Here is a 19,823-nt window from a genome sequence, read left to right as displayed (position 1 = left end):
AATACTATTTTATGAGCTCAAAATACTTTCATCATAGTGCATGATTTGTAGACTAATGCATTTTGATGTCATCATTACATAACTAGCCCCATATGTGTGGCTTTTTTGACATAGTGAACTTGCTCAGTAGCGCACCCGGAACAGCATTGCATTTTAATACTTTAATACTATTTTATGAGCTCAAAATACTTTCACCATAGTGCATGATTTGTAGACTAATGCATTTTGATTACATAACTACATAACTAGCTCCATATGTATGGCTTTTATGACATAGTACAGGGCGCCAAACAAAAAAAAATTGAGTAAGGAGCCATTGGATCCTATAAGAAAAAAAACATAGACGCCAAATTATTTTTTTTATGTGCCATATAATAAACGTTTTATTTATTTGATTTTTTTTACATTTTAACATTTCAATCATACTGTCATGTGTTCATGTCTCATCTTTTCTTGACTTTATCAGCATTTGAATCCATCTTGTAGATGACCTGGGAACTAAGGTTCACTTAAAGTGGAAACTAAATGTATTTTCCAACTTGAAATAGTCACGCATTGTTTATTACACAGAATCTGTACCAATATCGTGGACCATAAGCATCACTTGGTCACTGAGTGTAGTTTGGGCTCCACCTCAATGCATCCTGTAAATGTTGTCATACACTCTTAAAAATAAAGGTGCTTCACGATGCCATAGAAGAACATTTTATGTCTAAATGGTTTCATAAAGAACCTTTAACATCAGAAGGTTCTTCAGATTACAAAAAGTTGAGAAAGAGATGGTTCTTTAAAGAACCTTTGACTGAATGGTTCTTTGTGGAACCAAAAATGGTTATGTGACGAACCTTTTAAGCACAACTGTATGCATTGGTTGTATTTCGTTATGAATTTTGAATAATTTTAAAGCTGATACTTTGCTTGTTAAAAAGTAACCAAGCACAAAGCTTTTTGCGATAACTGTACGGCAAGTGTGCTTCAAATAATGAAGTTCACGCATTAACAGAACACAGCATATACTAAGATCTTGTTAAGAAGAAGCCATATTAGTAATGATTATAAACGAGAATTGTTAATGATATTGCCAATATCCACACAGCTTACAGCTTTGTTGTACTTTGTTCAAGTTGTGCACGAAATAGATGCTGTTTTTCTGTACTTTCACTTCTTACGTCTCCGTCACTTCAATCTTTCTCGCGCTGCACAACTGAACTGTCTGATATTTAGCAGACTGTGTGCGACAATGCTGCTGTGCCTCAGCAAAAACTTCACTCGCAATTTAATATTTTTGGTCGCAAATGCAACCGTTTTAGCCGCAGTTTGGAGCCCTGTAGTAAACTTGCTCAGTAGCGCACCCGGAACAGCATTGCACTTTACTATTTTAATACTATTTTATGAACTCATCATAGTGTATAATTTGTAGACTAATGCATTTTGATGTTTGCATTACATAACTAGCTCCATATGTGTGGCTTTTTTGACATAGTAAACTTGCTCAGAAGCGCACCCGGTACAGCATTGCACTTGTAATGTAAAGAACTTGGGTACGAGTCCCGTGAAACACGAGCCACTTAAATCTGTTTCAGATAAATCTGAAGGCACTGTTAGTGCACTTTGAAAGTGTTTGCGAAGCAGCAAAATATAATTTTGCCTTCTGACACCAAGGTTGTTCATTCGAATGCATGAACTAATAAACAATGTAAAGATACTTTGAACACAATGCAAGTCACTTTAGACACAAGAGTCTCCTAAATACATCACAGTAAACAAAAAAAGCCTACAATTCACCATGTTGGAATCAGGTAAATAAATGTTGATATCATTAACATTTTGTTTGTATTGTTGTTCTGAATCTACTTTAATGTAGTAAAAAGGCACTATGACAAAAAAAGGTTCCTTACGGTCTTAAAATAATTAACTGTGGCTGACTGTAGATTGCTCACCGTCAGCGATGAAGTGTTCAGGAACATGGAGCGTGACCTTGACGGTGAGAGGACAGGACGTTTGCGTGCCGTACACGACCGCCACCACACACGTGCAGACAGTGATCAGTGTTAGCGAGGCTTTGCTCATGGGACTCTGAGGGCAGCCTGTGGGAACAGAGAGAAGAACATGATTAGACTCCTGCTGTGATTTCACATGACGTCACACCTCTCCCACTCACCATCAAATGAACTGCTGCCTTCCACCATTATCAGGCAAGCTTTTGCTCTTTCTTTAATCTATACCAGGGGTGCCCAAACTCGGTCCTGGAGGGCCGGCGTCCTGCAGAGTTTAGCTCCAACTTGCCTAAACACACCTGCTGGTAAGTTTCTAGTATGCCTATAAGAGCTTGATTAGCTGGTTCAGGTGTGTTTAATTGGGGTTGGAGCTAAACTCTGCAGGACACCGGCCCTCCAGGACCGAGTTTGGGCACCCCTGATCTATACCATTGTTCAAAAGTTTGGTCTTTGCTAAGACTTTTTTTTAAAAGTAGCTTATTCAGCTTACCAAGGCTGATCAAAAACACAGTAAGAACAGCAATATTGTGAAAATATTACAATTTATTTATTTTTGTAAAATGTAACTTACGCCTGTGATGTAAAGCTGAATTTTCAGCATCAGTCTTCAGTGTCACATGATCCTTCAGAAATCGTTCTAATATGCTGATTTGCAAAAATAACTATGTATGAGTATTACACTCTCTGGTCTCCTCTACACTGCTGAGGATATCGTAGAAACATCAGGAACGATTCTGTTCACTCACACTCATCTCAATGTTTCGAAAGCTTTTCTTTTTTTTAGTTGCTTGTGATTTTTTTCTGATTTTTTTGTCTCCACAGTTTAATCATGCCGCTGTCTAATATAATAAATTTTCCAAGCTGTTCTCAGAATTCTCCACTTCATTTCAATGGAACGATCTATAAAGCTTGCCTGAGTGAGCAACAATATCCATAAAAGGGGAGGAGCTTAGAAAAAGGTCAATTTGGACCACTTAATACAGCAAGCAGCTCTAATGCAACAATAAAAACGAGGAAAGACAAGTGTCCTGATGCTTTCTGGGGACAGCCTGGCCATAAATTGAATCCGCGAGCTCCCTGTGGAGTGGACGTGGGAGTGTTTATTCCCATGTCTCAAAGCTCTGTGATGACGATCAGATTTACGTAACATAGAAAACAAAGGTTAAAGTCCAAATGCAGTGATTCGTCTGCGAGACAGAGGTTAAACTTAAACTCTGAAATATCCACATCTAAGAACCGACAAATAGGTTTTGGCAGCTTTGTTGAAGATAAGATGCTTTGAAGTGAAAGAACAGCATGTAATAATGAACAGGTAACATTAATACCATTAATTAATACCAGTACCAGCTCCCAGCAAGCAAGAAATAACATTCCTTTGGACATATTGGTGGCCTTCACAAACAAACTCTTATTCTGTTCTTTAATTAGTTAAGTTTAGAAAAGTCCTTGTTAAGACCTGACTGATTTCTTTATGCAGATTAACAGATAATGGGTTTTCATCATTATCCAACAGGACTTAGATATCAGTGTTAGCCTGAAAATAATATATAATCACTGTTGTCTTGGAAACTGTGCTGAGATTCACCCGACTAAGTGTTATAGAGGGCCTGGTGGGGTGAAAAAAAAGTGAAGTAACTCCTCTTCAAGCAACCTGAGATTTCTGTAGATTACATTCAAACATCTCAAGTTTGCATTCAACATCTCACAAGTGCTTGTATTAGATTTGTTGTCTCTGCCGTGTTCAGCGCTCCTCCAAAGGGTCACACCTGGCTTGTTCGTCACAGTGCAACATTCACAGTATCTCACGTCTCTTCCAGAACAATCTGTTCCTAACTGTAGCCGTCGGTGAACAGCACACGATTATTAGCACAATCTCGACTGGAGATCCAGAAGATATTTTAAAAAAACGGATAATGGACGCTGGGTAAGTGGATTTGAAACCCGGTGGACATGGACAAAGGCAAACAAAAGTGTAAAATAAACAAAAATGAGATGAAGTCAACAAACTGGAAGTGGTTCTGAACTCATGAATAACTGGGACGCTCTTAAACAACAGATACAGGATATGCACACAGTATTTCATAGATCTTACTGTGGAATACACACCGTTCATACAAACAGAGCCTACTTTTGTGTGTGTGTAGCACATCTTAAAACTTAATACTTTGCAATAAGGTCCCATTAGTAATGCATTTGTTATAACGTATTAATCTGTGTTAAAATTAATAGTTCATGTTAGCTCAAATCCATGACAAATATTAACAGATACAACTTTGGATTGTAATTATGTATCCGTAAATGTTTAAATTAACAATAGCTAAGATTAATACGTGCTTTAGAAGTATTTCAATTGTTAGTTCATTTTAGTAATGCAGTTAACTAATGCTAACAAATTGAACCTTAAAAAACCTTAAAGTGTTGCCCATTATTTTATAGGCCAGTTTGCATGACACAATTGAACTAGTCGGAAACTAGTCTTTAACACATTGACAGGAATGAAAAACCGTCATGTACCAAAAGAGAAGACAGATCAAAGCCTTGAATCCTTTTAAAATATTAATATTATTCCTACTTTGTATACATTTGAAATACTTTTATGCAACAGTTACATTGTAATACCTGGTTTTAGGGTTAGGGTTAGTGAGTCATTGTATTATTCACTCAACTGATTCATTCAAAAACACTGAACCATTCAGGCACAAAACATCACAACTGTGTGCTCCTCCGTGTTGCAATGGTTCTGTGGTTTGGAACAATTCTTCTTGGATGCATAAAACTGTCAATACTAAGGCCAAAATACACAAATTTCCAACAGTTATATCCTTACTACTTAGACTGAAAACTGATTTTTTTTGTTTTTTTTGGTCGCCTGTTCATTAAAAAAAATTAAAATGCAATTGTTATGCTTTATGGTTTTGATCCACTGGCTTGTAGAGTCGAGAGTCATTCTTCAGAATCTGACTACACTGGCCACACAGTATGTTTTGCTCTGTAGATTTTGTGTTGAGGCACCATTGCATAGTCATGAAGAAAACATTGTCAGAGTATTTTAATATGGTGTCCATTGCACACTGTCGGTAGAATGTATATTCGAGAACTATTCTGAGCTGAATTCTGAACAAGAACGCTACATTAATCCCAATAGCAAATGTGTTATTGACCCAAACACACAATAATATTGAATGTGAATAAAGTGACGTGGTGTAAAAGCATTTAACAGGATTGTTTTAAAATGGTTTATCAATATTTTCTTCCAATTACAATGTATGATTTATTGCAAGACATGCACACAGAAATACAATGATACAACCAGATCTTACAAATGTAGCCCATTTTCTTTTTAAAAATCACCATTGAGTAACCCATTGACCACTAATCTAGGATGCATCCACCTTTTTATTTGTTAGTTAGTTTGTATGGCATTAGCTTAAATGGCACTACTTCCTGAAAATGAACCAGCTAGTTTTGTTTTTCCCCCTGATATATTTTTTGCTATAGAAACTCCCTTTATACTGACAAATTGTATTTAGTATTTCAACAATGATTCATATGTGTGACTAATACATAAAGAACTTGATACATAAAGAGAGGAGTATTGCAATGTTTAGTTGTTGAACAGTCACTGAAATAATAGGTTTAATGACAACTTTAAATGTGAAATGGGCCGCAATCACTGTGAAAGACCTAAGAGCACATTAGCATATGTACAAACACAACACCATGTTAACACTGAACACACACACACACACACACGCTCTCTCGGGTTTCAGAAGTGAATGAGCAAGTCCTTGACAAAGCTTAGCAGAGCTTCACACTTGTGTGTCCTTCATGCTAGAGAGCATCTTCCACACAATGCTCAACAACACTACTGGCTGTGCAATGATAATGCTCATGCATACAGTACATATAAAAAATGACAACCACTGGTTGAATGACTGAGCTACATGCGTCGATGGAGTCAGCAAAGTCAATTTTGTGAAAAATCGAGTTAAAGTTTTCTAATGGTTCCAAAGCACAGAGCAAAGTTGCATCTTTCCCGCCAGTTCATAATAATAATTACTATATTAATAATCATATTTGTTTTATTCTATCTTTGTTATTATAAGGATACATGCATAAAAACAAACAGAAAAAACAGTAGAACAAATTTAAGAAAAAAACAAATGCATTGCTTTTTTCATTTTACATCTAAGCAAAAGCATTCAAGTAAGAAAAACAAATAATCAAATGTAAAAATCCCTTTAGTGAGTTTATTACAAATAAATATATTATTAAAACTGCAAAAGCAGTTCAATCAAGAGCAGCGAGTGATTCCCTCTTTTCTTTTATCGTTAGATTAACATTAATGAGACAGACGGCCTATATATTAAGACCTACTGTAATGCACGGATCTAATATGTTACGCAGATGTTTTTCCCCAACAGTTCGCCAAACGGACACTTAAGACATAACAGATTATGCTTGCATGAATACTGTAATTCTGTGTATATGTGTAACATACTGCTTGGAGACTTGAAAGATAGGAAATCCAAATGTTATTTAGGACAGACCAGAGACATGATCCAAAATACAGGCAGCAGGTCAAAACACAGGTAGGCAATCCAGACAAACGACAATGCAGGGAACTCAGTCAAAAGGGTAAATCCAAGAAACAGGCAAGAGATCAAAAAAACCAAGAGACATAAACCTGGGAGAGTGCTCAGAAATGCAGTTACAACTAACAAGGTTTCGCTATGTGACTCAGAAAACACAGATGTAACGGGGTAACAAGACACAGGTGAATGCAATTAAGTGATGAGTCTGGCAAAGGATTATGGGGAATGTAGTCTGTGAGAGTGTAACAACAGTCTGGGATGGAGTGCCCTCTGGTGGTTCATGGGCACTCCAGCTGGGGTTTGTGACAATATGTATATTTATCGGGATCGCGCGCAATCGGAAGCGCCTTTATGACAGTCAGCGAGAAAGGAGCGGAGAAAAGGTACTCCTCTCAGAAAACGTACAAATAACGATAAATGTAGATGTTTAATTGCTATTTGAAGCATTGGGATCGCTAGATATGGGTTTAATGAACTCATTTTTATGAAAATCTCAAATTCGACTAAAATCAACACTTTTCACTTTTTTGCGTGTATCTCAAAATTACCCTGTGTGCATTCCGACTCATTTTGCCAGCACGGGTCACATATACACATACAATGTGTTTTCTGTGTCTGTCTGCAATGCAATAACTCAGAGGATAACTTCAGTCTATGCTGTTTATCAATGGCCATTTTCAAAACTGAAAAATACAGCTCGACAAGAAAACAAATATAAATATATACAGTGGTGTGAAAAAGTGTTGGCCCCCTTCCTGATTTCTCATTTTTTTGCATGTTTGTCACACTTTAATGTTTCAGATCATCAAACAAATTTAAATATTACACAAAGATAATGCAAGTATTACTTTTTCACGTAGGGCCAGGCAGGTTTGGACAGCTTTTTTCCCTTAATAAAATAAATAATCATTTAAAAACTGCATTTTGTATTTACTTGCATTATCTTTGTGTAATATTAAAATTTGTTTGATGATCTGAATCTTTTAAGTGTGACAAATATGCAAAAAATTAAAAAAACAGGAAGGGGGCCAACACTTTTTCACACCACTGTATATAAAAAAAAAAACAGAACCGTGGAGATGGATCCTCTCTGAACTCTGAGTATGACATGTTTATATTTTTGCATGTCCTCGAATGCACACCCACAACATCCTCTTGAAAATAGCTCAGCTATCAGCACAGATGGAGTATGAGGGATAATTCATGGCTATAGCGGCTCAGAAGAGCTAACAGCTCTTGAGGAATCAATAATGAACCCTGTTCTGTCCCTTCTGCTCAGAGCCCCTGGTCTGATAGTGAGCAGGTTTTCAGCAGTTCTACCACTGCAGCTTTTGATACAGATCGATTTACTGTAGACCGACACCACCACAATGAAAAGGGCTGAAACGCAGCGAAATAAATTTCCAAGGCAATTTATTTTAACTATGAGATTTGCAAGGGAGAATACACTGCAAACGATAACAGTGAATACATAAATGGGTGGTGCTTGCTTGTGCAAAACCCTCCACCACATGTTTTGTCTGCCCAACATCTCTGTGATATATATTATGGTCTGTATATGGCTTGGGTTTAATGTAGGTCTATGGGTTTTATCATCCTCCTGGTAAAAATTGCAAGCCTGATCATTCAGAAAAGTGACAACAAACCTCTCACAAGCTGTATGATTTAAGGTCTCTTTCACATCCGTAGCACAAATGGTGTGGGAAAAGGTGCAACTGGAGTTTGTGGAAATGTTGGATCTGTATGCAATAACAATTGTGATGCTTGCCTTGGGAGGAGGACTATAATATCACAGTCTCAAGCCCTTCACTAAAAGGGAAAAGTACAAAACAAGGCCATTTCATGCTTTTAAGAGCCTTTCAAAACAAACAGGCAATATACTGTAAGTATGCTGCTGGAAATAAATTTGTGTTTCTCAGCATTCAGGGCAACATTTGAACGGCCATCAAAGGAGAAAGCTGCTTCCTGCCTGCAGTCACAATATCTACAGCCACAAATAACTGAACATGCTAACTAGCCTTGTGACTTTTTTTTGTTGTTGTTGCGTATTTATTGATTTAGTTTCGTTAGTTATATCTATCTATCTATCTATCTATCTATCTATATATATATATATACACTCTTAAAAATAAAGGTGCTTCAAAAGGTTCTTCAAGCGATGCCATAGAAGAACCATTTTTGGTTCCACAAAGAACCATTCAGTCAAAGGTTCTTTAAAGAACCATCTCTTTCTTACCTTTTAGTAATCTGAAGAACCTTCTTTCGCCACAAAGAACCTTCTGTGAAACAGAAAGGTTCTTCTGATGTTAAAGGTTCTTTATGGAACCATTTAGACAAAAAGGTTCTTCTATGGCATCGTGAAGAACCTTTATTTTTAAGAGTGTATATACATTATGTGAGCCTGGTCCTGGTTTGCCGAATGGCTAAGTGACTTGACTTAAATGTGTTTCTGGGCTAGAGAAGCCCAGATAAATTGACTAGTGGCTTAGCAATGTGAACCTGGGTGCTGTACCCTTGAGCCCCGTTCACACTACAAGCGACAAAGTGACAAGATCCCATTCATTTCAATGGAGAGCTGGTGATTTCCGGCGACAAGTGCGACAGCGGCTGTTGGCGACGGATGAGGCGTGTCCGCAGCATCACGACAAAGTTCAGAATCCTTCAACTTTATGCAAATGAAGAGCGACTTTCGGGAGCGACAGCCAATAGGAAAGAAGACAGTAGAGCTCATGTGATCGTTCTCCTCTCAGCCGTAGATAAACATATGCAATGGAAAAAAAAGTAGGCTCTGTTTCTCATTCTTTTTTGTTTGTATGAACGGATTTAATTCATATTTATATTATATTTAGTCTTTTGCCTCCAAAATGTTTGTATTTAGCGGCAAGAAACCTGATTCGCTCTCAAGGCAACTAGTAGTGAGAACGCCCACTAGCAACCTCATCGCCAGCCCCTGGCGACATGCAGCAACAAGTGAACAAAGCTTTAGGTTTAGTTAACTAAAGCTCAAACTTACCTAGGTAGAAATGTGCACTGTGTGTCATTACAAACAGGAATCACATTGTAAGCTGATAGATGAAGGCCCGTCCCAGCAACCACCTGACTCAGGCTCAGGTGACCTGAGCAAATAGTTACATTTTGTCAATCAATAGATATCGTCGTCATATCCTCTTACCTTAATTATTATATATTTTTGTATCTTTATATATTAAACTAATTCGTAATTATCTTTAACTATCACTAAACATAACGTTTCGTAAACTCTTCACTATCACTGAACTAAATGTAACGAGTAAAAAAGATGTGGCCCCTTTAAGAGTGAGTGCTCCCTGCTGAACTGTCTGCTTCGCATGTCCACCATGAGTTCACGTATATGCGGGTAAATTATTTTCTGCTGCTCAAAGTAAGGCTGTTGACAGTAGAGCGTTTGTGGAAGACAGTTATACGGGTTCACCTTGAGTTAGGATGGAATAAAGCTGTGAAACGCCTACTGCAAACCAATCCCACTTAAATCCCATCTGAAATCAGCCCGTTCGCACACAATGTTTATATGAATGCCCATAGAAAACATTGAAAGGAGGGGCGATTCTAGGATTTAAATTTTAGGGGGGCTCAGCCCCCAGAGACAGGGTATAAGAATAATAAGTAAATAAATAAATAAATGTTTGATTAATGGGGTTGTATACTAAACTTATATTCCGCTGTACTGCATAGACAGGTATAACATTTGAGTACTGAATAAGCCAAATTCAAGTCTTCATGATCTCACACACACAACTTGTTCACTGTACAAACACAAAATTGTACTGCTTGCATTTCTAGCACAACCCTCTTTCCTTATCTCAAGTATGCAAACCTCTTTGCCACATACACTGGAATATGTATTATATTGAAAGTTGCATTTTCAAATGAAAATGGCAACATGGTCATTTTATAAAGTATGCATCCATATGTGCTTAATTTTCGCTGGGGGAAACAGCTGTGGTGTGATGATGGGTGAACGCAGTGAAAACTTAGGCTACAGTAGATGGGGAAACGATTATTGCTCCCCCATGATATTTTGTAAACTGTATTTATGACAAAGAACTGCACAGATGCAGATATTATAACAATCAGTAAACAGATCGCAGACTTATAAGTGCATTACCGCCACCTATCTCTCTATCTACTCTACTCTATCTACAATCTCAATCGGGAGTGTCAATGGTCCATTTGAGAGATAGGTGGTGGCAATGCACTTATAAGTTTGCGATCCGCCGTAAAGCAAGAAGAAGAAGAAGACGCCTCACGTGCAGGCTGAAGAAGAAGATGCGAAGGCGCTCTGGAAAGTTCGCACATTGCGGTGAAAATCAGAGGTAAAAACAATATAAATACTGTTCAGTTTATTGCACAGACTGATCGTTTCGTGTCTTTACACATCAATGTATCGTCACGAGCCGCAGGGTTTAATTTGGTTTTGTCTGTGTATGTTTTATGATTCTCAAAGCCGTGATTCCCATCCACTTGCATTATATGACTGACAGACTGCAACAGTTTGAGTTAAAAATCTCAGCTTGTGTTCTACTGAAGAAACAAAGTCACCTACATCTTTGATGCCCTGGGGGTAAGCAGATAAACATAACATTTTCATTTTTGGGTGAACTATCCCTTTAAGGGTCCATCAGCCTGCTAGTGATGGGAAGTTCGGCTCTTTTCAAAGATTCGGCTCTTTTGGCTCGGATCTGGTCTATGTATCCCTGCCTCTGCTGAATTATGTTTTATTCCCGGTGGGGATAAAAGCAAACATATATATATATGCCCCGGATTATGCTACCCCACCAACCACCAACAGAGCATATAAAATACCAAAAATATAAATATTTTTTATTAAGTAAAATACTGCAACATGACAATACCAACAACAATAAAATCAGAAAATTAGGAGAAAATATTAAATGAATTATTGGTCACACTTTAGTTTGGGGACCAATTCTCACTATTAACTGACTGTCACCTACGTTGTTTGCCTCAATAAATTCCTAATTGTATGCTTATTAACAGTTAGTAAGGTAGTTATTAAGTATAGGTATGGTGTAGGATTAATGGATCTAAAATACAGTCATGCAGAATAAGGTATATGTGCTTTATACTTTAGACTAGTAAACAGCTAATATGCTAGTAACGTGCATGCTAATAAGCAACTAGTTAATAGTGTCCCTAATTATTAATTAAGTAGATGTGTGGAACGGGATTTCCCAATCAAGCTGGAAATTTGTCAAATTGTGATTTAGTTGTGATAATTTAGGAGTATTTAGGAATGTTAGCTATGATATTAGTTTTAACAGCACAAATACATTTTTATTTAAAATAATACTATTATTATTAATAATAATAATAATAATAGGAAACCTTGACTGTTTTATCATTTCTGCAAAACTATAACATTATGTTGATTTTTGCATGTTTCACTATACTGTCAAAGTGAAATGTCCAGCGAGTGGAGATCAACATGTTTTATTTTCTCTGAAACAGGTAAACATGGAATCTTGCAATGTTTTCTTACATTGGCTGTTGTATGTATCGTGGCAGTTTGGGAAGAAAATGTCTGGTGAGTGGTGCTAAAAGGTTGCTGTATCACGTCTGAAAATAACATACCACTTCACTAAACCTAACCGGATAGTGTTAACAAAAGCAAATGTGAGATAAAACACATTTGCTGACGCAACCATGCTATTTCTTTCTTGCTTCTACAAGCCTTTGAGCTCTTTTATTGTAACTCATGTTTCCTGTGACACGTACCTGTGCGCTTCAAATCACAAGTGCAATGCTGTACCAGGTGCACTATCGAGTAAGTTTACTACATCAGAAAAGCCAAACATATGTAATGCAAACATAAAAATGTAGAGTATGAGTTTACAAATCACGCAGTATGGGAAAAGTGTTTTGACAGGTACGCAGCTCACTGGGATTTATAACACAGTTGCAGTTTATAGTTCATATTTTGGTATTAAATTCATCATTGTGCGATTAAACAGACTGAGAGTGATGTTGGTCTCTTGCGATGCCCCGCTTTGTGCATCATCATGAATTCTCAGCGGGCCATTTTGAAAGCTGGTGATAGATGAGTGTGACTGCAGGACTCTGATGCTACACGCTGGGCTAATCATCTCTATCAGGAGTTGTTTGTCTCTCATCCCTGGTAAAATAACAATAGGAAGTGACTGATTGTTCCTCCTCCTCCACTTTTGCAGACATGGTGAGCTGCTTTGCATTGAGAGATCTTTGTTCCCAAAAAATCAATTTCCAGTTTGGCTTTGTTTGATGTGTTCCTTTAGGTTTGTGATGTGATCTGCTGCATTGATTCATGAACCACCACTTTAACATTAGTGGACGTTTAAACCGGTGTTATTTTAATATCATTAAATACACTTTGTTCATATTTTGAATACGATTTTATTTTTTTATATTTTATATAATTGTAATAGTTTTTTTGACACTTTTATTAATCGTTTATGTCTATATCGATTCTATTAATTTGTATTTATTAGTTTTAGTATTTTAAATGGAAATTAGAAATGTTGCCTTGTAAAAATATTTGTATTTTATTTTATTTCAATTAACATTTTTTTAAAGTAACATTAACATTAGGTAACTTTGATTAATTGATTGATTGATTTAGTTTTAGTTAACAGTAATAACCCTGGTTTAATCGGTGTCACTTTCCAAACATAGGGTAAATATTGGTGCCTCATACATTTTTGAAGCAATAAAAGCATAATCCCCATGCTTTTTTGAGACATTAGATAAACTATAATCTAACATAAAATTAAATTAAATCAAATCAAGGTTGTAAACGGTATGTTGTCAACATGGGCTAGGTAACTATGCATCAAATAAATGTACGATAATATAAAATAAAACTAAAAGTAAAAAAAAAAATGCAAATACAAATAAAAGTTTATAGAATACTGAGGTTGGAATGTTAAGCACCTCCTTTTAATAATGTATTGTTGAAACAGAAAAATAAAATTACTTCTCTTAACTTGTACTCGATTTATGTAAAGTTTATTTTTATTTGTCAGGATGTTTTTTTTTTCTCCGTCTCATACAGGATACATGTTCAGGAGCTTATGTTTTCTCTGAAGTGTGCATCAGCTTCTTCCAGTTCTTCTCTTCTGGATGTGAACAAAGCAGCAACACATTTGGCCACCGAAGGCCTGTATAATGCCACATAGTCATATCACCATGAATTTGTTTTCACAGTGTCCCAAGATGCTCATATATTTTTCCTTTCAGAAAACTAATATTTTCCACTTTATTTGTGTAAAAACAATCGAGCAGCTCAGGTTGATCTGTGAAGTGAAATCACATCAGCATGTGCCGCAGTGTTCATACAGCAGCGTGACATTGAACAGCAATCAGATTAAAAAGAAAAAAAAAAGTCAGTGGGCATTCAGAAAGAAGCATACAGTGAACTATGATCCTGATGTGACTTAAAGTACTTCAAACAAAATCCACCTTGGATGGCATTTAGTTAGCTGGGTAAGTCTTTGAGAGGAATGCTTAACCTGAAAAAGTGCTTTCGTTTTTCACATGGAATGATACTGTTCTAGTTTTTAGAAAAGAGGCTTAATATCATTGTGAATACGAGTTATGAATAATATATTTTAATTGAAAACATTATATTCAGTTTGCACAAATATATTCTGACACACTGTAAAACAAATAAAAAACTTCATTAAACTTCATCTTTTAAATTAAACGAGATTCATTTTTTGAGACCCTGTGACCTCATATGAGGACATTATATTTTAGTGAATTTCTCTGAGACTGTACATGCCACCGTTTTAAGTCCTGTACGGAGCACATGCAGGGCTTTTCAGAGATACTAAATGTTTGGATGTTTCACCATGACCACTCCCTCTCATTGCTCTTCAAAAATGTCTGATATTCATTTAGTGACACTCTTATAGAAATATGATCATATTTTGTAATTATCATTTAAATCGGACAGATTTTTAAACTGTCTGTCATAAATCAACATCTCAGGAAAATGTTATGGGGTTTCAAATCAAAATATGACTTTCTGTTACGAAACAGGATGTTGATTTCATACATGTCTTCATATGAGGACACCGGGACTAAAAGCACGTTTATTAGCATTTTGGGAGACATAACAAATGAATAGGGAAATACATTATCTTTCAATATGCTATGAAATATTATATATTATTATGAAAATCTTGTCAAATATTACTCCCATTATTACACTTCTTTTTTCATTACATGTTGCCCCAAAAACACATTAATATGCAAATTAGATTTAGTTTATATATACATTGTATATAATGAGAAAACCAGTTTATGGCCATTTTACACACATTTTGCAGAAAGAAAAATGGTATATAAAATCATTCCTTTATAACATAGTCGAGAATCCTCTTTACACAAAGTTTGGTAAAAAAAAAAAAAAATCTTGAAAACTAAAATTGTATTGGTGATTTGAAAAATCCGAGGACATAGCATAACTTATGAATGAAATATAATAAAAAAAAAAAGTATGCTCTAAACAATGTAAAGACATGAAAAAAATATTTTTTTTTTTCCTGAAAATCTTTTCTCGGGTCTTAAGAGGATAAGTCAGTTTAATATAATTTAAGTAGAAATGGCTTGTGCAGTCAATTTGATTATGTTGCTATGTTATGTTCAACCAACAACTGTATTGAGTTAGAATAACTTAATTTGTAACATAAACACATATAAAAAAAAAAAACATTTACTACTGGTTTAAATACTTTACATTAGTTAGTTATGTTTAACAAGTTGTTAACAAAGGATAATAAAACATGATCTCGCTCGACACATATGAGCCGATTAAACAATGATAAATCGTTAACTACCATGACAACAAATGAACAGCTCACTATTTGTCCAGAGCAGAGCCGTCCTTAATATATATATATATATATATATAAATCCATTGCTCCAATAAATGGATCTGTGGGCGTGTAACCAATTTATATAATCTTTTTTCGGGTTCAAATCTACAGCTATCTTAGCACATGCTAAATGTAAGTTGTCACTTATGTTATGTGGTCAGCGGTGTTACTTGTCACTGGCATTAAGACAGTCATTGCTCATATAGAGTCATATGTATGTAGTGTACTCTTCAACACAATGGTAACCACAAAAACTTTAACATTACACAAACGCTTTCAAATGTATGCATTGAACACTAGCTTTCCCTTTACTTAAAAACACACAAAATAACACTTAATTTCAACATTTACTCTGCTTACCCAGTCCTATCCTACACAATTTCCAAAGTTAACGAGACAATTTGGTAAGACTTTAGTATAGAGACCAATTCTCACTATTAACAAGTTGATGTAATGATCCACATTATTGTATCAACTGAACTTAACAAGTTTTTTACTTTTTTTTTTAAACGTGCAACCATACATTATTTGAGTTGTGGTAACATGTCCCCTGAATTATTTATTTACTATTATTATACTTTTATAATTTTTTTTTAGAGTGTAGTGAGTACATGTAGTTAGTTAATACTCGGTTAAATGTATAATTACACTGTAACTAGGAATCCATCAAATGAAGTGTTACACTTTATTTGAAGGTGTTCTTGTTACGGTGCAATTATACATATAAGTACTGAGTAATATTAATTAACTACATGTACTTACTATACGGTTAGGGTTAGGATTTGGGTTTGGCTTAGGGTTACTTGTATGTAACTATGCATAATTAATTGTTATTATAATAGTAAGTACATGTAAAATGAGTAACAAGGACACCTTCAAATAAAGTGTTACGAAATTAAGTCTAACCAAATATTGTATGTTATGTATTTACATGTTTGTGTGTGTGTGTGTGTGTGTGCATGCGTGCGTGTGTGTGTGTGTGTGTGATTCCAGATATGTAATAATGAAGCTGCACTTTTTTGGGGGATTTATTTTGGGAATCGTGCGTTATGAGACTTGGCAGTGGTTGGAAATCTCTATTACGTTTTCATGTGCAAAGCGACTGACGTAAGTGAATGTTGGGCAAACGAAGGCGGTTACCTTTGCTGCGGCGCCGGCCCCTGTGCTCCGTGTAGAACTTGAGTTGAGTGTCATCATCCATTTCAGATCCAGAATCTCCCTGACGGCCCAACACGCCTCCAGCTTCACACAAAACACACAGACACTTCTGTCATCTCACACATCTGTCACAAACATTTTCTACACTTATAAATCGTTTTCATAATTTATTTATAGGATATGTACAAACAGTGAGCTCTTCATTCATTGTCACTAGTAATTTACTAATTATAATTTTTTTAATTCGCTTATTAAGAGTTTGATAATGTTTTTACCCTTTGTTTTTTACTCATTGTATCCTACCTCTAACTGATATATTCAAATGACTTGATCTCATGAGTATTTGCATGCCTTTTCTGTAACATACCTTTGTATAGACACAAAAACATACAATATTTACATATTTATGTAATTATTGTCACTGTTCATTTTTTCTGCCTGTTACTTTTTTATGTTTTGAAAAGTGATTATGTTTAGGATTTGGGATAAAAATAAGAGATTATAATTTTTTTTTTTCGATTTTATTATATTTTAGGAACACGATGCAATTAATGTCTAATAAAGGTTGGTTATTGGTTTTAATTTAGTATTTAAATAACTAAATACAGATATTAATATTTCTAGATGCAAACAAGTGTTCTGTTTTTATATTCATCATTTGAAAAATACTTTTCAGTGTCACCTTCACTTCAAACTCTCTCATAAGCATATAGTTTAATAGCTTGTCCTCCTGATACGTGTGCTGCTTAATGCATTTCAGACTTTTCCTCAGCACACAACTTAAATCCTTATCTGTAAATGTTGGAAATGTGTGCATAAAGGCTTGTCCCGACAGCAAGCAAGTCTACGTTAGACATAGATTGTACTGAACGAGCACCAGCGCACACATGCACATCAAACAGAAGTAGACAGTATACATTTTGCAATATTAAAGTTTGGTAATTTTAAAGACCAATCCTAATTATTAACTAGTATGCATATTATTAGTATTTATAAAGCACATAGTAATGCCTTATTCTGCATGAGCATATTTTAGATCTTATAACCCCATACCTACACTTAACAACTACCTTACTAACGATTAATAAGCAGCAAATTAGGAGCTTATTGAGGCACAAGTCGTAGTTAATAGTGAGAATTGGATCTTAAAGAACAGTGTGGCCAATATTTTGCATCCAAAAGTGGAAGATCTTTACATCTTTTTTCCCCATTTATAACAGCACGATAAAGAGTGTGAAGATAGTGTTGCAGCCAGTTGGTGCTATATGAATATATTTAAAGACAGAGCCATAGTTTAATCGGTAAACCACTGTTTAACACACACATACACACAAACATTATTTTTTACTGAAAACATTATTTTTGTGTATCGTTACACCCCTGGATTTTCAAAAATACGAATTTTTCAGTATTAATTCCTATAGACATGATAGCGTATACATAACATAGGGTATATTTCCAGAAATTTAGAAATTGTGGAAATGCTACCAATAGATATTTGCATTTTATTTATTTAAAACTGTTATACGACTATGTTTCAGCACAATTCTAGTATATATATATATATATATATATATATAGCTTTAAAGTGTCCACCAAATGATTAGATTTTTGTTCTTTCTCTCTAGCTAACAATCACACTCATTAAACAATCACACCAAGCAAAACTAAAAAAGCCACATCTCAAGCTGTCGCATATTTGTGGTGTAAAAAGTATCTTGATGCTTGGTTCTAAAAATCTAATATCTAATGTTTTTTTTTTCTTTCTCTCTGTCTCTCTGTTCCAAAACCAACTCCTTGTGTGACACAAATGAGGCCTCTTACATGAAGCATGCAGAGAGACTCAACTCACTCCTGATTCCAACAGATACTGTTCCCTTTCGATATTTCACCCGTACTGCATCTTGCTTGAGCCGCATATGGGAAAAAGCCTTTTTTCTCCTGAACTGAAGCCTATTTCATCCACGGAGTGAAACTGCATGGCCATTGGTTCGTGCGGGGCTTTAAAAATGAACCAATGGTGCGGCAGCGGAGCTGCACGAGCCTATGGCGACGAAGCCCGCCAAAGCCCGCCAGAATGGGCGGGGCATCTGGCTATATAAGCTGGCGTTCGCAACAGGATTCTCAAGATTTTTTCTCCTTCAGCGACGACTCTACGTCTCAAGCTGATCCGAAGCCGCTCGCCGTTGACACGCCTTCGCAGCTGGAATCAGGACCTCTCAGCTCGGCTGACTTGCTTCTCCGCTTCTTCAGCGACGCAGCAGTTCCGGTCCGGTTCCCACTTCAAAGAGCTTCTAAAAGAGCAGCGGCGTTGTTGCAAATGCCACGCCGTTATTGCGGCTCATGCGTGTCTCCCCTGCATGCCGACGACGGCCACAAGGAGTGCGTTTCCTGCTTGGGGAAACCCCATGTGGAAGCTGCGCTCACGGGAGGTATTTGCTCTCATTGCGAGAGTTTTACAGTCTCGCCTCTCTCCGCTCACGGATCGCTTTCTTTTCAGAGAGCGGCTCTGCCCCTCGCACCCTTCCATTTTCTTCCTCCCAGGGATCTGTGAGGAAAAAACAGCGGAGCAGAGGACTCGAGTGACTGGCTGCGAGCGAGCTCACGTTGGCCCAGATCCCGCGTGCCTCGCTCTCGCCCCAGAGAGAGTATTCTCCCATCCTTTTCTCCCAGTCTGATCAGCGTCCCTCTGCTGGTGCGAGCGACCTGATCTCATTTGGGGGAAGTGAGGACGAGCTGCTTGATGACAGCATGTCATCAGCTGCATCGGATGCAGAGGAGCTGTTGGGCTCGGTGACTGACCACACCCCCTCGCCATCGTCCGCGCCCAGCGCCACCAAAGACGGGATGGATGCCGAGCTTCTCCGTATCCTCTCCAAGGCGATCGAAGAGCTGGGTTTAGAGTGGTCCCCTCCAGAGGAGCCCTCTCGCAGCCATCTGGATGAATGGTTCCTGCCGGGGCGCCGACAGGCCCCTCGTCAGCGTACCTCTCCATTCTTCCCGGAGGTCCACGACGAGCTCACCAGATCGTGGCGCGCTCCATACTCCGCCCGCTTCCATACTGCCTCTTCATCCGTCCTCAACTCCATCGACGGTGCTGAAGAAAAGGGGTCCGATAAGCCGCCTCCCCTAGATGAGTCAGTGGCCGCGCATCTCTG

At 36.9% G+C, this 19,823-nt stretch overlaps 1 protein-coding gene across 1 annotated transcript in view; it reads right to left on the bottom strand.

Moving 5' to 3' along the window:
• The window catches only part of LOC107564425 (astrotactin-2-like), a 243,594-nt gene that overhangs the window by 126,294 nt on the left and 97,477 nt on the right, over positions 1-19,823 (bottom strand). Inside the window, exons 5-6 of the mRNA XM_016249517.1 lie at positions 16,648-16,749; positions 1,941-2,087 (exon numbers count right to left, since the gene is read on the bottom strand). Of these exons, the coding sequence (XP_016105003.1) occupies positions 1,941-2,087; positions 16,648-16,749 (249 nt within the window). The remainder of the gene's footprint in view (positions 1-1,940; positions 2,088-16,647; positions 16,750-19,823) is intronic.

The sequence above is a fragment of the Sinocyclocheilus grahami genome, unplaced genomic scaffold (assembly GCF_001515645.1).
Source record: "Sinocyclocheilus grahami isolate Dianchi unplaced genomic scaffold, SAMN03320097.WGS_v1.1 scaffold933.1, whole genome shotgun sequence".
NCBI classification, from domain to species: domain Eukaryota; kingdom Metazoa; phylum Chordata; class Actinopteri; order Cypriniformes; family Cyprinidae; genus Sinocyclocheilus; species Sinocyclocheilus grahami.
The sequence above is the reverse complement of the archived record's forward strand: the minus strand, read 5'-3'. Positions and strand labels throughout refer to the sequence as shown.